Source organism: Sturnira hondurensis, unplaced genomic scaffold, assembly GCF_014824575.4.
Source record: "Sturnira hondurensis isolate 20B ecotype Veracruz unplaced genomic scaffold, ASM1482457v3 Scaffold0022566, whole genome shotgun sequence".
NCBI classification, from domain to species: domain Eukaryota; kingdom Metazoa; phylum Chordata; class Mammalia; order Chiroptera; family Phyllostomidae; genus Sturnira; species Sturnira hondurensis.
In genome coordinates, this window is record NW_028095197.1 from 3,719,483 (window position 1) to 3,740,706 (window position 21,224).

Sequence of the window (21,224 nt, forward strand, 5' to 3'; positions counted from 1 at the left end):
ACATTAAAAAATAAAAGAATAAACACTTTCCTACTGTATCCATTGTTATACATGCCAGGCTAATATTCTTTTGATTTTTTTCCCCAGCTCATCACTATATTAAATTTAAAAAAAAAAAACACTTTCCTACTGTATCCATTGTTATACATGCCAGGCATTAAAAAAAAGTGGTTCTTTTAGGACTAAATCAATTACAGTTTATGGGCTAAAGCCAAATAGGTTGAAGACAATCTTCCAAACAGATCAATGGAACAGAATTTCACTGGAAATGTACAACGTTTTCCCAGCAATGTTCATGACTTTCTTCTAGTTTTCAGAAGAGTTTCATAAACTGGGCCACTTTTTAGTATTTCTGTTTCTCATTGTCCAAAAGGTAGGCGGACAACGTGGATATGAGTGTGGGGGATTATTTACTTCTTTTTTTAAAACTTTATCTTTGGTTCAAGGTCATCTCCCAGCTATATGGTTAGAATTGATAACAAGGCTGTTTTTCCTGTAGGTTTTTGGTAGAGAAGACAATATAAAGAAAACTCTTGTCAGATTTTACTCAATTTCATAAGAAATGGATGACTTAAAGCCCTATCCCAATTAAATTCCCATTTGCAGCAAGTCATATGATAGGAAGTGTAGGGTGTGTGTCTGGAATAGGACATGATGTATATTTCTTTACCTGTGTAATCTTAACATATTAAAGATCATGAAAACTTAGCTTTATTGGAGAAAAATATGCTCTTAAATTTTAGCCTTCTGTCAGAATGATAAGTGCAATAGTTGTACATCTATTTGACATTATAATAAACTGAACTGAACTTTTCAAAAAAAATAAATAAAAGAATAAAAAGTATGATTAAATTCAAAATATTTCTTGAGTCATTTCTCAGTTCATTACAAGCACTTAAACTCAGTGTGGCCTTTCTACAATTGAAATCCCACAAATTAAAAATAATAAATTAAAAACATCAATGGTCCATGAATCCCTATATCCAATGGCAAGAAAAGGGATCACCATTGTCAAACTAAATGTCAACCTTTATATATAATTACTAATAGGTAAAAACCATCCATTCACAGCCAATAACGGTCTCAAAAATTCACTCTTATTAGGATGGTTTCCAAAGCCCCACCTATCTGGGAGCGGCTCATCTACTGTTAGCTTCCTCACCCTCTAGTAAGCGTTCAGTCACTGTGAAAGATCTGCCACAGCGACCAGAGACGTGGATTTGTGAGAGGACACACGAGGGCATCGGACTTCAAATAAATCCTCATGAGGGAAACAGACACCTCCCCCGGACGCAGGCGGTAACGGGAAGGCTGCGCTGCGCACCCCAGTGGGCTGCCCTGGGCTGCTCTGCAAGAGCTCTGGAAGGAAGAACAATGCCCATCTAGTCCGAGCTCTATATTCAGTTTTAAGTTTTGATTTTTACCTTCAATAACAATGTATTTTGAGGTCCACTGTTTCTTAAAAGTTGTAAGCATACTTTTTCTTCTGATGCTAATAACATGCTCTTTAAAATCAAATTCCTCTGTGTAGAAACGAAGTAGTCCCAACCACAGCTGCCCAACAGACTCTGTATTTTTTCCATATTCTGGCCAACAAGTGGGCTAGAAATAGAAGAGAACAAAGGATATCAGGCTCTAAAGTAAAGTGTTAATATTAATATTCACTTACAATTTATGAAGTAAATTTAGAGTTATTTCTAATTAACTAGACTTTAAATATATACAGTATATAATTATGTAACTTTTCTTTCTCATTTTAAGATACCATTTACATGAATTAATCTCTACCCTATGACTTGGAGATGGGGAGAGATCAGGGCTTTAAATGTCAACCTCAGGGTGCATTCAGCAGAAGAAATCTTGGAATAAACTTTAAGAGCCTTGGTGACAATTCAAAGAGAGTTTTTCCAAACTCTCTGTACAAAAAGCACAGAGCAAATAATTGTTCATTTGGAAAAAGTTACCAGTTTGGAATTATTAGGCATTAAAGAAATTCTAGAGGGACTTCCGCCAAGATGGAGGCGTAGGTGGAAACACTGTGCCTCCTCTCACAATCAAGTTTAAAGTCAACAAAGTTTCAGTAAAAAAATGCAGCCAAAACACAGAAAATTGAACTATACAGAAGTCCGACAACAATGAACCATTCAACCAGACTGGTAAGAAGGGCAGAGACAGCAGAGGAGCGGCTCGGGCAGGAAAGATCCCCCAACCCAGGCACGAAGGCAGCCATGGGCAGATCCCAAGTGTGGGGTAGCAACAGGCGGACCCAGGGAGGGCACAAGGTGGCAGGCTGACCGCAGTGACACACTCGCACGCAGATAAACCAGCGAAGGAGCGAGCAGTGAGACAGACTGTGCAGGCCCCAGAGGTGGGAAGCAGTAGAGGGGACAGCCATTACCCCCTCTTTGACCCCGCCCCCACATACAGCGTCACAACCCAGCGACTGGGTCGCCTGGCCCTGGTGAACACTTAGGGCTCTGCTCCTCATACGTAATAGGTGCGAACAGACCAAAACATGGCTCAAGAAGAACTTAAAGCCCCAGAGTCAATAACTCTAAGTGACCAAGAAATAGCCAACCTATCAGTGCACAGTTCAAAATACTGGTGATCAGGATGCTCACAGAACTGGTTGGTTATAGTCACAAATTAGAGGAACATATGAAGGCTAAACTGATTGAAATGAAGGGAAATGCACAGGAAACCAATAGTGATGGAAAGGAAACTGGGACTCAAATCAATGGAGTGGACCAGAAGGAAGAAAAAAATGACCAAACAGAAAAATATGAAGAAACAAGAATTTAAAAAAATGAGGAGAGGCTTAGGAACCTCCAGGGCATCTTTAAACGCTCCAACATCTGAATTATAGGGGTACCAGAAGGGGAAGAGAAAGAGCAAGTGGAAAACTTATTTGAACAAATAATAAAGGAGAACTTCCCCAATCTGGCAAAAAAAAAAAAAATAGACTTCCAGGAAATCAAGGAAGGTCAGAGAGTCCCAGAGAAGTCGGACCCAAGAAGGAACACACCAAGGCACATCATCATTACATTACCCAAGATTAAAATGAAGGAGAGAATTCTAGAAGCAGCAAGAGATAAGGGGACAGTCACCTACAAAGGAGTTCCCATCAGACTGTCAGCTGATTTCTCAAAAGAGACCTTACAGGCAAGAAGGGGCTGGAAAGAAGTATTCCAAGTCATGAAATACAAAGGCCTACATCCAAGATTGTTCTATCCAGCAAGGCTTTCATTTAGAATGGAAGGACAGATAAAGTGTTTCTCAGATAAGGTCAAATTCAAGGAGTTCATCATCGCCAAGCCCTTATTATATGAAACGTTAAGGGGACTTATCTAAGAAGATAAAATATACGAACAGTGAAAGGACAGCAAACTCACAGTTATTAACAACCACACCTAAAACAAAAGCAAACTAAGAGGACAGCTAGATCAGGAGCAGAACCATAGAAATGGAGATCACGTGGAGGGTTAGCAACAGGGGAGTGGGAGGAGGAGAAGGGGGGAGAAGGTACAGAGAATAAGTAGCATAGACAGTAGGTAGAAAATAGGGGGGAGGGCAAGAATAGTAGGGGAAATATAGAATCTAAAGAACTTGAGACACGTGGACATAAACTAAAGGGGGGGGAATGGTGGAGGAGGGGGTGTGTAGGGTAGAGGGGAATGAAGGGGGGAATTAGAATAACTGTAATGGCATAATCAATAAAATATATTTTAAAAAATTCTGAAATAGTTCCTAAAAATTCACCTGGCTTAATAAAAATGTTTTCAACTTCCGTGAAAACATCCGTATATGCTAGTTTTTAAAAAACTATCATAATAGAAAGAAATATAACAAGTGATAGTTGTTGACCATCTATAGAATAGTAGAACTTTCAGTAAAGAATGTAAAAGAAAACTTTACTATTCAAATACGTACCAGTTCATCTATTTGATCAAAAAAATAAATATTCCAGCCATCAACAAATATTTCAGGTTTCTTTTCACCTTTATATATCTGCAATAAATTTTTAAACTATTAGTATGGANGGCATAATCAATAAAATATATTTAAAAAAATTCTGAAATAGTTCCTAAAAATTCACCTGGCTTAATAAAAATGTTTTCAACTTCCATGAAAGCATCCGTATATGCTAGTTTTTAAAAAACTATCATAATAGAAAGAACTATAACAAGTGATAGTTGTTGACCATCTACACTATAGCATAGTAGAACTTTCAGTAAAGAATGTAAAAGAAAACTTTACTATTCAAATACGTACCAGTTCATCTATTTGATCAAAAAAATAAATATTCCAGCCATCAACAAATATTTCAGGTTTCTTTTCACCTTTATATATCTGCAATAAATTTTTAAACTATTAGTATGGATTACCAACTTATGCACTGATACAAAAATTATTAAAAATTTAACTACAGAACTGCAGAATTCTTGAGAAGAGGGCCCAAGGACCACCCAGCCTTACAGATAAGAAATGTGATTTCTTTCACTCGTACCTCCTGCAGGACAGGGATGACTGGAGGGTTCCTCTGCTGGAGGAAGTATAGCACCATAAGTGTGTATGCGTATGACGATAAGCTGCCTCTGGAGGCATCACCAATGTCGCACATCTAGAGGAAAGGGAAACGCCAGTGTTTTCTGATTGCAGCTGTTCTATTATCAACAAGAGTATGGTGCTTCTATAAGGCTCTAAGTTACATAATTACATTTTCAAATGCTAAAATATGCCAACAAAACCAGGTAAGGCCAATTTTAAAAAAGACAAACAAAACAAAACAAAACAACACAAAACAACACAAAGAACCCAACAAAACAGTGGAACAGCCACAAGGAAGATCAAATAATCCTGTAGAATTTAAGACAAAATTCTAGCTTGCTGGGTAGGGCTTCCCAAATAGTTAAAAAGCTTTTGACATGGCTATGGTTCTTTAAGAAAAAGATACACTTATGCTTTCAATAAAGGTCTGAAGATGTAATAAAGTTTCCTGGTAAGTCACAAGGGGAGGCATACTCACCTTTGTAAATACTTTCATGGTATAGCACAAATATTTCACTCTGGGATCAATGGCTGAATAAGCAGCTAAGAGCCTTGTGTTATGAAGAGCCTGTTAAAAAGGAAATTACACTATAAGGCTATCACTTAAAAGAAAATGTTTTAAGCTAGAATATTCTGAAAAGGTTTATACTGTAATTCATTTTAGAATAAACACACTTAAACTAAAACTAATATTTCTTCCCCACAGATAAGCTTCATTAACTTTCTAGATAATAAATAAGAATTGTATGTGACATTTGATTTCATAATTTCCATTATGTTAATATGCCCTTAGCCTAAACAAACAAACAAAAGGGCTATTAATAGAATTCATTTCCTGTAAGTAGATGGGCCATTCCCCAGCCTGCCACAGGCATTCTTTAAATCAAATGCCCTGAGGGGCCAGAGAAGCCCCACAAAGCCCTGAAGCAAACCAGGTGGGAGCCCAGACGCACTCACAGATACTCCCAAATCAAAACAACGTTTGAGTCAAACAAAAGCACCTGCCCTCTGACCTCTGCCCTCACTTTAAACGAATTTTAGTATTAACTAAATTCTCGGTTACAGCCCCAGCCTCGGATCACTGCTGGGCACTCAGTAAGCAGTCGGAAGTAACTATTGAAAGAATAAATAACATAAAATGAATGGCTTAAGAGACATTTGTTTCCCTTAATCTCCCTGAAGAAAAATCCACGAAGAAATCTTACCAATGTGTTGTACAAACTTATGTCCACTTCCAGACCACTTCTCAAGTGAAAGAACTTTACAATTGGCACCTTTGCTGTTGTAATAGGCAAGATGTTTCTCAGACCTTGGTTGAAAAAAGGAGCATCGTTAAAATAGAGAGGGGCACAGAGGCTCTCAGGTGCACATTTCAACACAAAACGGATGTGACCCTAACTTTGTTTCACAGTGTCACTAGGACCAGTCAAAGAATTCCAAGCTACTAAAACACGTGTGGGAAGACTCTTCTGGCAAAGCTGTAGTTTGTAAACACACCCACGTGTGGCTGAGAAGGCAGCCAGCCACTGCCCTGCAGGAGCCCGCCCACTGGACCCTGTGTGTGTTGGGCTGTCAGTTTGATAAACACCGAAGCGGAGGACTCTGTAGAGTCTAGACTATGTGGCCCTCCCCTCTATTTTCTCCATGGGACTGTGTCTAACATGAAGAAAAGTCTATGAGGCACTCATCTGATCCCTTAAAGCAGATGTTACTTGTCACAGAGCTAGAAATTATATGATGGTAAACAGAAGGAATCAACTTCAACAGGAGAGGAAGAAATTGCCTCAGCTAGGTTTCCAAAAAGGAGAAGGAACAGGCAAAGGCAGGAGGCTGGGGGATTTACCAACAAGGAAAACTGCGCACTTGAAGGGTAGACATCTGAAACCAACGGCATATTCAGGGAACTTCGACGGAATTGTCAAGCTACAGAGTGGACTTGAGGGAAAGAAATCATGAGTAATAGAAGGGGTAGAAACTGGGAGCAGCCAAAGGGTGGACATACATATCCCACTAATGATCCTTGGAGGCAAAGAGAAGCCAATGAACTGGTATTAAGTTGGGGAGAATCACTGACCACCTCTATTTAGACAATGGCCCCAGCAATGAATGGACTGGAGGCACCTGAACTAGAGGAAGGGTGACCATTGTGAAAAATGATCTGGCCTGAACTATCACGGTGGCAGGGGAATGTGGAGAAGCAGCAAGACCTGTGTGGGAGCATCTGTAACTAGATGGGTCGGGAAAGTGGAGGTAGGGTGGTAAGGCGAGAAGGCTGTAACAGCAAGAGTTACCATTTCCTGAGTATCAAGAATCCTTTATAAACATAACTTCCTACGACTATGCACCTGCACCTTACAGATGAGGAAACAGACCCAGAGAAATGAACTTGCTTAGGCACATGCAGCTGGTAAACTGTGGAGCTGGAACTGAAATCTAGGTATGACTGGCCCTAAGCTTCTACTGAACCTAGTCCAGGACAGGCTAATTATGACTTCATCCCATCAGATGATTCCAGGGAAGCCAATGTATTTAGGGGGCATACATTCTGATCTGGAACTTGGTGAGAGAGGGATGGGATGTATCAGATAAAAGAAATTTCAGCAAAACAGGTCTGTGTGGGAGACAGAGGAAGACTAACACACTGATGGAGAAGAGGGGCAAAAGGAAGTTCATGTTTACTGAATACTCAGCAAGTGCTAGGCCCCGTATTTTAATGTATCTCCTTTCTTAATCTTAAGTGCTATTATTGTTATCTTGACTTTGTAGATAAGTAACTGAGTGCTTATAATGAGATTGAGTGACTTTCTGGGATCATAAAGCCATCAAGTGGGGAAACCAAGATGTAAAACCAGAAAGTTTGATTCCTGAAACCCCTAACTACTTTGCTATACTGCCTCTAACTTAGCCTTTTTCTCCATCTGCTTCCCATTTAGAACTTGACACGGTTACCCATTATGTCACTTAATATAAACCCATCCTCTAAGATTTATTCACAGCACATCATCCCAGTTCTTATGTTACCATTCCCATGGTTCCCTTTTCAGGGTCCTTCCTTAATTTCTACACACAGAAATTAAAGCACAGTTCTCAACTTCTCTCCAACAATCCCTTGGAATTCTTATTCTTGGTCTATTTCTTTCTCTTTAAGCTCTTCAATGCAGAATTTCTACTTTGTTTTTCAATCCTGATTGACAATGCCATATTTTTAATTCCTCACTAAACTGGAGAAATGATAATCTCGGAGATTATACCTTCATGGCAAACTAAACACCTCTACACTGGTGTACTCTACAAACCTTCCTATTTCTCAGCCACCCAAACATCAGCCAGAACCCTCCTATTCTTTTCCTTTTTGGACCACTGGGAATGGGAAAAGGTCTGCCTGCCCTGTTACTTAGATTATACCCTCCATAAGAGACTATGCTAACTGTGTAAAAAGTTTAAGTTATGCTTTTATTAGGTTCCTCCTCTCCTGAAAAAACTTCAGTGGTTTCTTAATACCTGCAGACGTTACCTTGTCTTCTAATAGTTCCCACTTGAAACTCCTCTCTAAATGTATCGATCTTCTCACTGCTCTCCAAAGTACACTACAGTAATTCTCACGTTCACATCCACGCACTGAGGGATGACTTCTCTTTCTATTCTTTTTACAGCACACTTACCATCATCTGAGATCAGAACAAGCCTATCTTTCCCATAGACCTCCCCATGCAATAATTTCATACTCGCTCCTCAGAAGTTATTTAACACTTACTACTATTAAAAAGACACCAATACTAATACCACACACATGCTATAACTAAGCTACTACACTAGGGGTCTTTTTGGCATTATTAAATTCTCAGGATGCAAAACGCTGATAAAAGACAAGAGCACTTTAGGGCACACTTCTGGAGCTGCCTGTGCCTTCCTCCTCCGGGCACGGCTCCTTGCTGCTGCTCCTCCTGGGCTCCAGAGGCCCTTCTTTGCCCTCGGGAACTTGTTTCTTGAGCCCACACAGCCTCACTTCTTCTACCTCTATGACTTTCTACATAAACTTTTGCTTATAAAAAAAATATATATATACATGTACTTATATTTTTAGAAAAAGATTATAGAAATACCTGAATGCTTTTTGAGGACTCTTGCCAATTCTTCAATAGTTCTTACACAGTCCAACCCCTGCAACAAAAATGGCATAATGTACTGAACCAAAAAAGGAAGGTAAGTTTCTAACCTGGTTATGAATAGTTCCCATTCCCTTCAGAAATAATGAAATTAATTTCAACTCATTCTGTACATATTTTATTAACTGGTATTCATAGGAAATATCCTAAGGATAAAACAATCCATATACCCTGCTTACTAATTGCTTTTGGAGGCTCGGCAAAGGCTGAAACCTCTGAACCAGCGAGGACTTCCATCGCTAGGTAATTATGTAACTAAGAAGTACCCTACGTGCCAGCATAAACGAGAGGCGTTTCTGTGCCCATCTAATTCACTCTGGGTAGATATTCATCATAGTTTCATCAAGAGCTGATGAACTGCTGTGGAGAGTGATTAAGCTCAGATTATTTCCCCACAGGACTAGCCAAAAATATACCATCCAACATGAAAGTCATACAGCACGTATGAATATTCCAAATAGACCAAACTTAATATATTTGAAATTTTGTTTTAAAAATGCCTTCAAAACTAGTTTGTAAATCATGTAAAAACTCAACTTGATGTCGCACATTAAGGTCACTCTATATATGGGTCCCAAGATTGCTTATCTCCCTTATCTGCCAAAGTCAGGCCGGATAACTTGGCTATTTTCCCAGATCAGATATATCCTCAAAGACAAAGACTTGAACCTAAAGGCATAAAAAGATCTTGGGCAGCAGCAGCTTCACTCATGTGGCCATACACCATTTGGACTATTAAAAATTTTAAGAGTAGAGATTCAGTACTTCTCAGACTTTATAACTTTTGACAGTATTTTCTCTTTCATAAATGCCTTCATATTCAGCAGAGCCGGCAAAACTTTTGTAGACCATAGGGCTACATGTTGCCATTACTCAGTTCTGCAGTTACAGAGTCAAAGTGGCCATAGACAATACACAGACGAAGGGGGTGGCTACGTTGTAAGGAAACTGTGTTTACAGAACAGGCAGTGGGCAGGATTGAGCCTGTGGACCACAGCGTCTGCTGACTCCTGACACGCATGATCCAAGCTGATGTGCGTAACCACCTCCTGAGGCAAGAAGACCAGATCGACCACTTGCATTTCACAGATTATTAACCAAAGACCACATGTGTAGGGCCTGATGAAGACAACTCTGTCATGAATCCAGGTCTCTGGACTGTAATTTTTAGCACTCTTATCATTACACCACACTGCCTGCCTGCTAACAAACTTTTCAGAAAACTTTATGTGGGTCTTGGCATCTCATCAGCCTAGTGGCCATGGCAATGGGACTCTGGAGAGCCCGCTTCGGCTTTCTAGAGTTCCCAGCTGTCGCTTCCAAATCCACTTTGTACTCCAGGTTCACAGTACCAGCCTTTCAATTCCTCACATCCACCCCTAAACTTCTTACTGCGTTTGGCCAGACAGACTGTGTCCTGATAAATTTGGGAAACACAAAGCTGTACTGTCAGTCAAGGCTGTCAAATCACACTGCCACAGCAAATGGAATTTTATATGTCACTGTACCTCAGCAGTTTCAAGTCCATTAATTGTCATACAGATGTCAAGGTCACTCTGTTTGAACCCAAATCCATTTTTGGAGGAGCCAAACAAGCTCAATTTAGTTCCTGTTAGGGATATATGAAAAGTAATAACTAATTACCTGAGTACATTTAATATTCAGATCAAAAGGGCCATCTCATAAATCAAAATACCCAGTTAACTATCCTACATTAATCTCATAATTACATTCTCCTATTAATTAGTCATTTCTTGTATTTTCTTTCAAATTTTACTTTAAATAAATTCAAGCTCTACATGGCATGAAAGATTACCAAGTGCCACTTGATTCTGGAGTATAGGGACATTTTGAGGAAAATGTGGATCACCTAAACATATTTAATACTGAAAGCTTACTACTTTCTAAATGAATTCACTTTTTAGAGATGTGAACTGACTCTAAATGTTAATATTCAATGACATTCACTTGGTGGCATCTACTAAGAGAAACCCTACACTGCGGCCGTCGTCCCCTCCGTGGGGAAACCAGGACTGGCAGACCGCTGACCACCCAAGGTGCAGCGCACAGCTGAAGTCCTGTCCCTGTCACTGCAAGACTACATTCTCATTCCCATAACAAAGGTGACTGTGGCACACGGTCACTTTCTGAAGGAAGGTGAGGCTACCCTTCTTTTCTTAAACACAAAGAATTATTTACCTGGAAACTCCTGTCTTATGAAACTTTCTAGGTTTTGCCGAATATGTTCGCGAGCCTGATCTTCTAAAATAGTTGGACAAAAATCCTCTGTTTAAAACAAATAAAAACATTCAGAAATAAAGATTGTTCACATTCTCTGAAAACTGTATTTTTAATAAAATAAAAACTAACAGGTTTAAAAATAAAAGCCCCCAATTCTGCATCTTCTAGGTAGACAGCATAGGCAATATAAAGTAAAGAAGATGCCTTTGAAAAAAAGAAAGATTCTATCACCAAGAAACGGAAACTATGCTGACCAAGGGCTCCGGTACCGGGTTTCAGAGACCAGGGGTTTGAAAAGGGCGACTTTCATTCAGGAAACTCTCCCAGAGCTTGAATAAAAGCTTGTGAGTACGCATGTGTGTATATATTTATAGAGGATCTACAGTTTCCTTTCATAGTTTATAACCTCCAAAAAGGCTTAAAACACCAGCTGGGGAACAACAGTACTCTAATCTCAAGACTTTAAAGATCCTCCTGCCCTGTCTTTGACGATGATTCATTATGCGTCCCAAATGTTACAGTGTACACAGAACACTGTAGATACACCGGAGAATGGGACAGACTCAGTCCCCATAATAGGACTAAGATTACTGATTCTTAGTGACTCTTGAGAAAACTTCAATGTAATATTTTAACAAATCAAAACAAATGTTAGTAACTTACTGTAACACTGGAAGCAAACTTGATCCAGGATATTTAAAAATTTGGGTGTTAATGGTGGCAAAGGTTCCAGCTGGATTCTTCTGAAGTCCTCAGGGCAGTCCTTCTTTAGATGACCCTCTCGTTTGCATAAACTGCACACTACCATGGGAGACTGCAGGAAGAGGGCCACGACAGGACTTAAGATAAAACTTTATTTGCCCAATAAAGAAGTCCTGAATCTTTTAAAAAGTACACGGCCTACTCTCCACGTTCCAAAGGACTGAAACTATAACGTGTGGCCATTCCAAACCACCTGAGACAAGGACGCCCAACGGCACGCTCAAGAGGAAAAGGCAGGCATTTTCACTACCAACAGCATTCCCTTCCCCCTGTGCAAATTCCTGTGAGTCTAAGGAGGGAGTGAAAGGCCAACCCACTAACCACGATCGAGATGGGGAAGAGCCCTGCCCATAGTAAATAGAATCACGAGCACTACAACTGTTTTAAGTCTCCCAATTCTAGGACAGGCACTGATTACCCACCTTGCCTTTGGTGAAGGTGAGTTTACTAAATTCATAGAAGAAATCAGATGGACCCACAGTTGAATTTTCTTCACATACATTTTCCTCCTTAAGACTGATTTTATTAAGTTCCATTAGTAGAGCGCCATCCACATCTTTTCCACATTCGTTCAAGTCTTCACACTTAGACTCGCCCACCTCCTCATCTTTTTCAGACAGGGCATCCCCGTCCCCTGACCCGGCGTAGGCGTTGTCTAACTCATCTTCATGAGCACCACCATCCTCATCTTCCTTTCGGGTAACGGACAGCCTGGGTTCCTTATCCTCCTCTGCCTCATCCTCCTCTGCATTGGAGTGAATGACTCCTGATGTAAGGTCCTGTCTAGAAGGGGCAAAGTGGCTTAAAGCATCTTCTGGTTCATCAGTGCCTTCTAAGCTTTCTTCACCAATATCAACGCTGTTATCTAAAGAAGCAAATCCATCACACTCTTTAGCTGTAGGATTTTGGAAGCCTTCTAAATCCAAACTGCTATCGGTCTCAGTATTTCGAGTGCTATCAGAAACAAGAGGCTCTCCGTGTTCACTGCTGCTTAAATCTTGAGCATCAGCAGTCAAAGGATGCTTGCCCTCCCTTCCCATTTTTTCTTTCTCAGTGTTACCTCCCGTTTCTTGGTGGTGTACATTAACGTCCTCACGATCATCACAACTGACTTCTGCCTTGCTGCAGCCTGAGCTTTCCAGTTGTACACTACTGTGTCTGTCCCCCGTTTCCGCTGCTGGTGGGCTTCCAGCGCTTTCCGCAGTCTCTTTAAGAGTAAGTGGCTGTACCTTGCAGGTATTTGCAGCTGAAGTGGGAGCACTGGCACCTTGAGCCACAACTGAGTTTTTGAGTTTATTATTTTTTGCTTGTAAATCTGGATCATGCTTTGCTACTTCTTTAGAATGTTCTGAAGTAAATGTAACAGTACTCAGAGGCTTTGGAAGGCTTGATTTTGTACTTTTATGTGGAAGAGCAAAGTATTTATACGTTGTCCTTAGACAATGAAGTATATATTCAAAAACAGGTTGATTATTTAGGGTCCTTGCCACATTTCTTTTAACAGAGTAGGGATCTGTAACAACAACAACAAAAGATCCACCAATGTATACATTTGTATTGCATGTTTGAAACATTAGCCAGATAAAAACAGACAACAAATGAACCAATGTAAAATTTAGCACGTTATGTTAAATATGCCTTCAAAAACTTGGGGGTGAGGAGTAAGAAGACACAGTTTAAGAACAAAAAGAAATGTTTTCTTCAGCGTTATAAGAGAACCCATTCTGTTCTGAACCAGTACCCCTTCCCTATTTTGCTCTGGGACTGTGGAGGTAAAAAAAATGTCTTAAGTGTGGCTCTTGTGCCCTGGGGAAGTGAGGACTTCCTGCCAGGCTCTGCTGAGTGCTCTGCCTCCCCACTCAGCCAGGCCCTGTGGTTTGTAGAGCTTACCTCCACTCTTCTGCCCTGGGAAGCCCCATCACTGAACTGGCTGGGCTGAATTCAGGGGTGAGAGGGAGGCACCAGGAGGAGACACCACTTCTCTCAATCTTTTCTCCTCCCCTAGACTCCAGCAGGTTAGGCAATTGGCCAGAAGAGCTGAGCCAGAGAAACTGCAGGGGAGGGTTTAAAAATGTGAGATCCCCATGACTGCACACAGAATTTATGCAAAATGCGAAATGCAAAAACAAAAACAAAAAAACCAAAAACAAAAAAACCAAAAACACCAAAACCCAAAAACCAAAAAAAACCCCAAAAACCCTCTTATGCAATATAAAGCTTGAAAAAAAAATCAAGCAAAAATAAGAGAATAAGAGAATTCCATTTAAGGAGATTCTTTAAATTATTTCAAGGAGGAGAACTGAGATTTCTAGAGTTTTCAACCTTCTGACTTTGAAAAGCTGAGAAGTGCTGGTCCACTTAATGAGGTCTATAGGGCACATCAGTGTGTTTTTTACAGTGTTTTCAATTAATGAGCCTTCACTAGAAAAAGTGTTTTTATGAGTAAATTCTGAATGTTACTGCAGATGTTCCAAAAATAACTACCCTTTCTATGGTGAGGAGTCTAACAAAGAATGTTATTTTCCCTGAGAGAAAGCATCTTCTGTTTGTAAAACTAAACAACATCAACAACAATTCATGAAAGGGCTAAATCTAAAAATACAGAAATGAGAAAATTAAAAGAGAAAAGGATTCATATATCACTGGGAGAAAACTTTTCAAGGGTTCAAGTTGTTAAGCAATTTACAAAGAAAGCAAGGACTCAGCCAGCCATTATTTTAGTAGCTTAAGTAATTAAAATATCTTACTGCTGTACTTAAAAAACTTAAAATGAACAGTTTAGTGCTTTGAAATGACCCACTATAACACATGCAAGATTCTAGTTATTTATTTCACTTTGGGGTTAGGCCTACCTTACATATAGGAGCTGAAAACAGACAAATAAAGAGCATGCTGTTAGACCAGTGCCTTAAAACAAAACAAAACAAAACAAAAAAGAATGAAAGATAAACGTTTTGAGATACCTTCAATGGCAATGCGCTTTTTGGGCCAATCCTTTGATTCACGAGATATCATTTCTTTGACTCGGATACTTATGACTAAATCAGCCAAATTAAATTCCAAAGCATAGAATCGAAGCAATTCCACCCAGAGCTGCCCAACTGGTACTGAAGGCTGGTGTTTTAAATCAAATATTAATGATACCTATTAATAGCAAAGAGAAAACACAGGTTATTTCAGATTTTGGCACAATCTAAAAAATCAGAGAACATTCAAAAGCATCATATTTAAAATGATATGAAAACCTTAGCAAAGATATGAATTTGACAAACCATTTAGATAAATCACATTCCAGTTTCAATTTTGCTTGTGGAAAAATAGCACACTTTCACTACACTGCTGGTACTGGAGTATTTTAAAACGTCGTTATCACAGGAACAGACAGGCAGCTGTATGTAATCAGGCAGCACTCCTGATTTCAAAGTTGTAATGACAGTGGAGAGAACCATGCATCTCTTTCCACTCTCGGCAATGAGCTCTCCGTTTCTGCCACTGGAGGGCGCCTTCACAATGTTACACACAGAAGTGGGGGGCAGCTCAAGGCATAGAGCAGAAGGAAAAATGCTCCTTTCAGCTTCTCTGAGAAGCTGCATAAGCTCATTGAATCTGCCAGGGATTTTAAAGTCAAGTAACTATCGGTATCAGAAATTAATGCTAGTTTTACATTCAGACTCCTGACAAGTTGACACACACTGTGATATAATATACGAGAAAGCACACAGGTCTTAGAACAGAAAAAAAAAAGTGATACTAATGTTGCCACTTCATCCTTCTTAACTGTTCTGGACTTAACTTCTTTATTCTCAGTGGGCAGTTCAGTGGCTGACGGAACTGGCTTTGGAATGAGACACGCTGAAAATCCAATTCTGCCACGTACTAGCTGTATATGATCCTCGTCAAGGTATGTAAGCTCGTCTAAGCCTCAGCTTCCTCATGTGAACCACGGGGATCACAGTACCCACCTCAGAGGGTTGTTGGGAGGACTGAGTGAGAGAATGTCTGAAAAGAGCTTAGCACAGTGCCTGGCACACATGTTCAAAAAATGGTCGCTACCATTATCTGCAGAGTAGGGATGATACCACCTACAACACAGGATAGTTATGAGGATTAAATCAAACAAGGGAAAGCAGACTTGTTTGCTCTCTGTATTTTCTCACTTAGATATAATCTTTTAAGTACAAGAAATCCATTTATCACTGAAACATGAAGTCATGAGTGTAAGATGCTCTTAAGAGGTAATCTACTTCAATTCCTGGATGTTACAAGAGAAAAAACTGAAGCCAAAGAGTTTACATGATTCCCCAAAGGCCCTACTGCTGCCAGCGGCGGAAGGAGAGCTGTCCCGCGTCCCCGATGGCATTCTTTCAGCACACCGTGCAATGTCAACAGAGCCCAGGCCTCGCTTTCAGGAGCGGCGACATGATTACTCTCCCCGCATAAAAATGTACAGATAAAGTATTTAGTTGGACTTACAACGAGAGCTTTTCCTTCTACGGTATACAAATTTGTTCCCAATTGTACTTTACTACAGCAAGCTTGAAAACAAGTAGTATAGAATTTTATTAACCAGTAAATCTCAACCACAAAGGTTCTGTCTAATAAGACAGTCATCGGGTGGATTTACAAAGAACTGGTTGAAAATGGAAGCTAAGTCCCAAACACTATAGTTGAGGACACAAAGAAAACCCCTAGAAATTGAAAGCCTCATTAAATTTCCCCTCCTTATCCATAAGTCTTATTCAGCATTACTAAGAATTTGTAAGCATCTCACTGAAATGACTTGATAATAACCATAGTATGAAACTTGAGACCTCTGACCTAGGATCTAGACTAGTGGTTCTGAAGCTGTTTTTTGGTTACCACTGTTTTTGAAAGTAGAGAACACTTTCTTTTTCGGCACTGAGTTAAGCATTCTGTAAATCAAGAGCCTGTGAGGGGACACCAAAGTCATCCCCACTACCAGGTGAGGAAACGGGCACAGGAAGACTAAAGCATTTGCTCCAGGACACACACGCTCAGAAGCCAGGGAGCTGGCACGCACATGCGCACTCTCTGGCTCCCAGCTTGTGCTGCGGTCTCCTACTGAATCCCCAGAGGGGACACGCGAGAATGCTGCTGTGCTGGTGGCAGCAGAGAGAGGGAGGGAGGCACCAATTCCCCCTTCCTGCCTCAAGGAGTCCAGAAAACACAACGGAAGCATCTAGGGTTCGCTGCTGTCTCCTCGTTTCGGGCATGGACCAAAAGGGTGACACAATTTACTGCTGAAAAGCTGGGGTTAAAACGCTGGTCTCAGAAATTTTGTGGATATTACTGTCATTTCACCCCAAAGGGTTATTGGGAAGGTTGTGGGGTCTTAGTACTAGTATAATTCTACCGCTTGGACTTTTTGTTTAACATTCAAGTGGCATTTCTTTCCTTAGACGTAAATTCCCCTGCCCACCCGTAGCGGTACGGATGGAAACAAGTTCATACACTTATTCACTATTAGTTTACTAACCTGAGACTAACTTTTCATATATTTAACCCTCAGAACACAATCTAAGACATAACTATTTGGAGGACAGATATGGATTCAGCTTTGAAATCTCAGCATCTTTCACAGGACCGCACCACACAGAACTGCACCAGTAACTGTGAATGCAGTGATCTAATTTTTACCTTCCCTCATTATCTATTCCAAGGACTGCAGAGACTAAGAAACGAAACATCCATGAAACTGTTAAGATGGCTGAGGAAGGAAGAGAGGACTGATGAACGCATAAGCCCTACTCTTAATAACTGAATTAAAAACATGGTAGAACGAGAAGTGAAGACAGAACAGACCTGTCCCCTCCTAACAGGTACTTTTTTGGGTGCCTCTTCTTTTGCTGTGTCCGCACCCCCCGTGGCATTATCGGTGTGTTCCCAGATGACAACGTCTTTCTGAATATCTTTTAGGCTGAAGTTGCCTAATTTATTTAGTGAGAATCCTTCAACCTAGGAAAAATTAGACACACATTATTATAAGGCAGAAATAATTTCTTTTTACCAATCAGAGCTTATTAATCCTGGAAGGAATAAAAAGGACACCTATGATTCATTGAAAATATATAAGGTATCAGTTATGAAATATCTGAGATATCTGTAAATTTCAAAGTATTTGTTAAAGTAAAAACCAAAGTTTTTAATTTTATTTTTACTTTTAGAGGGGAAGCGAAGGAGAAAGAGAGGGAGAGAAACATCAGTGTGTGGCTGCCTCTTACCTGCCCCTCATTGGGGACCCGGCCCACAACCCAGGCATGTGCCCTGACTGGGCATCGAACTGGAGACCCTGTGGTTCGAAGGCCAGCACTTGATCCACTGAGGCACACCAGCCAGAGCTTGTGAAATAATTCTTTAGTAAACAGTATAAGAGAAGGCAACATGGCCCAAGCCTGAGGTCATGAGTTCTGCAGTAAAACTGTCTGGGATCCAATCTCAGCTCCGAGAGTGGGGGAGGTAGAATAGGGTGTATGTGGTGGGATAAATGGTGATGGAAGGAGATCTGACTTGGGGTGGTGAACACAATAAGCAGATGATGTATTATAGAATTATATACCTGAAACCGACATAACTGTATTAACCAATTTCACCCCAATAAACTTAAAAATATGCAAAAGGGAAAACATCTCAGTTCCCTCATCACATTCTAATTTTACGTTAGGTCTTAGGCTTTTGTTAAAATGGATAACACTAGAACCTCCTTCATGGGATAGTTGTGACATGAAATAATGAAAGGATTTAGAAACAGTGAATAGTAGAAACATTTACTATTGAGCACGTAGTAAATGCTCAATAAATGTAAGAAATTGCTTCTACCGATATTGTTGAGATGCAAAATGCTGAAGAACGGTCCGGGCTCAAAAGGTCTAAGAAATGTGGAACCAAGCTGAACAGGTTTCTTTAGTGCACAATGAAATTTACCACTGCCTTTAAATAGGTTCATATACACAGTGAACTGCGGGGTGGGTGCGGATGCGGCATGCCGCCTTGCAAACGCATTTCCACATCAGATGGACTACTTCTTTGGCTCAGCGGAGCAATCCTCCATCAAACCAAACCAAACCAAATCATGTTGCTACCAGTTATAATGGCTTCCTTCAAACTCAGGATGAAATTCAGTCCTTTCCAGGGTCTAGAAAAGTCCCACGTAATCTGGCCCTTTGCTACTTCTCTGATGCGCCTTCTTGGCTCACAGCTCACACGTGCTAGTCCTTTTGCTCTGAAAATCCCCCGGACAATCGGCCCACTCTCCCTCACCGCAAGCAAGCTCTGCTCATACATCTTCTCTAAATAGACCCTCCCATTCACTTTCTGTCCTTCTTCCCTGGTTTAGTTTTCCTCAGAGAAATTATGGCCACTTGGTATCTACTGTCTCTCCCACCTCACTGGATACATCAATTTGAGGGAAAGGCTGCCATTTTGCTCAGCGGTCTAACTCTAGCATCTGGAACAGGGCTTGGCACAGGTAAAAGCTCAGGGAGGACCTGCTGACTGACTGAAAGAACCAACCTCCCTCTTACAGAAAATACTCTGGAAACTACAAGGAGTAGTGACTGTTAGATGTATGTATTCAATTATTTTTCTTCAATTCTGTGGCTTGTTTTTGTTTTCTTGATGGGTTTTGAAGAATACAAAGCTTATCACTTTTTCTCTATTGATATGGTTTGCAATTTTAGTGTTTGCCTTAGGAAATCCTTGTTTATTCCCAGGCTGCAAAGATTTCTCTCCTAGGCTTTCTTCTGGGCATTTTATGGTTTTAACTATGACATTTATGTCTTTAATTCATTTTGGGTTAATTTCAGGGTATGTTATGAGGCAAAGGTTTAATGTTCATTTTTTTCCCTTTATGGATATCTAGTTTTTCCAGCATTAATTGTTGAAAAGTCTTTCCCTTTCCTCAATAAACTGCTTAATTCATTGCTTCATTGGGGAGTCATTCAGACTTCCAGACTCCTACTGGTGTCTGACAGGAAGGGCTATTTAGCAACGAAGGCTGGCTTTGCTCTCTCACTCTTTCCCCCTGGACAGACAGGAGCCTGGCAGACACCTTTCCAGGGCCCTGGATTCTTTCGCTGCAGGACTACAAATACAAAGAGAGCTCCCTTTAGACAACTGAGGCACCATGAACTGCAATCTCTTATGTCGGGACAGAGTTTATAAGGGGCTCATTCTGCTTTCGTCTTTATTTCTAGGTCCTTGCAGACAAGGGGTGCTGCTTAATTCCCAGTCTATTAAGTAAAAAAAAGATTCCTATAATCATTATTTTTTCTATGTATTCATAGTAAAGAGCTACTGCTCTGGTATGTGCTCCTTAAATAATGAGAATTCTACACACTGTGTGAAGAAAGGAAGTTAAAATACCCAATATACCAAAGTTAGCTTTTCACCAAGTAAGACTTTCCATATAGATTTTATCGAGATATATGCCTTGGGATTAAAAGTGAGGTTTCTAAGAGGATGAGAATAACAACATTTGGACTTTGAGATGGCTTACTCTTCAATCTTATTTTATGAATAAATCAACTAAACTTTATCCAGAAAGAATGTTCATATAACTGAGGTCTACTTTTTAAAAAATATTTTATTTATTTTTAGAGAGAGGGGAAGGGAAGGAGAAAGAGTGAGTGGGAGAGAAACATTAATGTGTGGTTGCCTCTCATGTGTCCCCCACCGGGGACCTGGCCTGCAACCCAGGCATGTGCCCTGACTGGGAATCGAACCAGCGACCCCTTCGCTTCACAGGCCCGTGCTCAATCCACTGAGCTACACCAGCCAGGGCTGAGGTTTACTTTTTTTAAAAAGATAATACCAAAAAGTATTATTCAAGAGGTGACTATTAATTTCTGCATCAATAGCAAAACTTACATTTTCTTTGTTTCACAGGAATTGGGGAAAAAAGAAAACTAAAGACTAGGAATAGAAATTAAGTTACAGCCCTGGCTGGTGTAGCTCAGTAGATTGAGCGTGGTCCTGCAAACCAAACAACCACGGTTCGATTCCCAGTCAGGGCACATGCCTGGGTTGCAGGCCAGTTCCCTGTGGGGGACGCACCAGAGGTAACCATACATTGATGTTTCTCCCCCTTTCTCCTTCCCTTCCCCTCTAAAAATAATAAAATTTAAAAAAAAGACATCAAGTTACAGTGAACCAAATGCTTCCTACAGTCTGTCTGGAGGACAGATATACATTCAAATATCAAATTATGAAACGGTACCCAAAGCAAGTGTGTAACAAATGATGGATTCAATACAGGTTCACCTCCTCTTTGTTCAAAATCCTCGGAATCCCATGTGTTTCACAAGTTAAGTTTTTTCTTCCGTTTAGACAAGTTCTCCCAGCAGAGCATAGGGCAGCATCTTGTAAACCAATACACCAATATTTCAGCAGTGAAAGGTATGAATATTCACACTAATAGGATAAGTACCTTCACGTCAATTCTGAGTAGCTTTTTAAATTCTGAAATCGTGCAGAGGTATTGTGTGGCCT

The 21,224-nt window shown here is 40.3% G+C and overlaps 1 protein-coding gene across 6 annotated transcripts in view; it reads right to left on the bottom strand.

The window, feature by feature from the left end:
- TUT7 (terminal uridylyl transferase 7) overlaps positions 1-21,224 on the bottom strand; it is a 55,200-nt gene that overhangs the window by 18,901 nt on the left and 15,075 nt on the right. For all 6 annotated transcript variants that reach the window (XM_037036133.1, XM_037036134.1, XM_037036130.1 and 3 more), the window contains exons 11-22: positions 17,541-17,693; positions 14,681-14,861; positions 12,140-13,230; positions 11,619-11,769; positions 10,914-11,000; positions 10,223-10,323; positions 8,652-8,709; positions 5,754-5,857; positions 5,027-5,116; positions 4,508-4,621; positions 4,273-4,350; positions 1,425-1,602 (exon numbers count right to left, since the gene is read on the bottom strand). In XM_037036133.1, the coding sequence (XP_036892028.1) occupies positions 1,425-1,602; positions 4,273-4,350; positions 4,508-4,621; positions 5,027-5,116; positions 5,754-5,857; positions 8,652-8,709; positions 10,223-10,323; positions 10,914-11,000; positions 11,619-11,769; positions 12,140-13,230; positions 14,681-14,861; positions 17,541-17,693 (2,386 nt within the window). The remainder of the gene's footprint in view (positions 1-1,424; positions 1,603-4,272; positions 4,351-4,507; positions 4,622-5,026; positions 5,117-5,753; positions 5,858-8,651; positions 8,710-10,222; positions 10,324-10,913; positions 11,001-11,618; positions 11,770-12,139; positions 13,231-14,680; positions 14,862-17,540; positions 17,694-21,224) is intronic.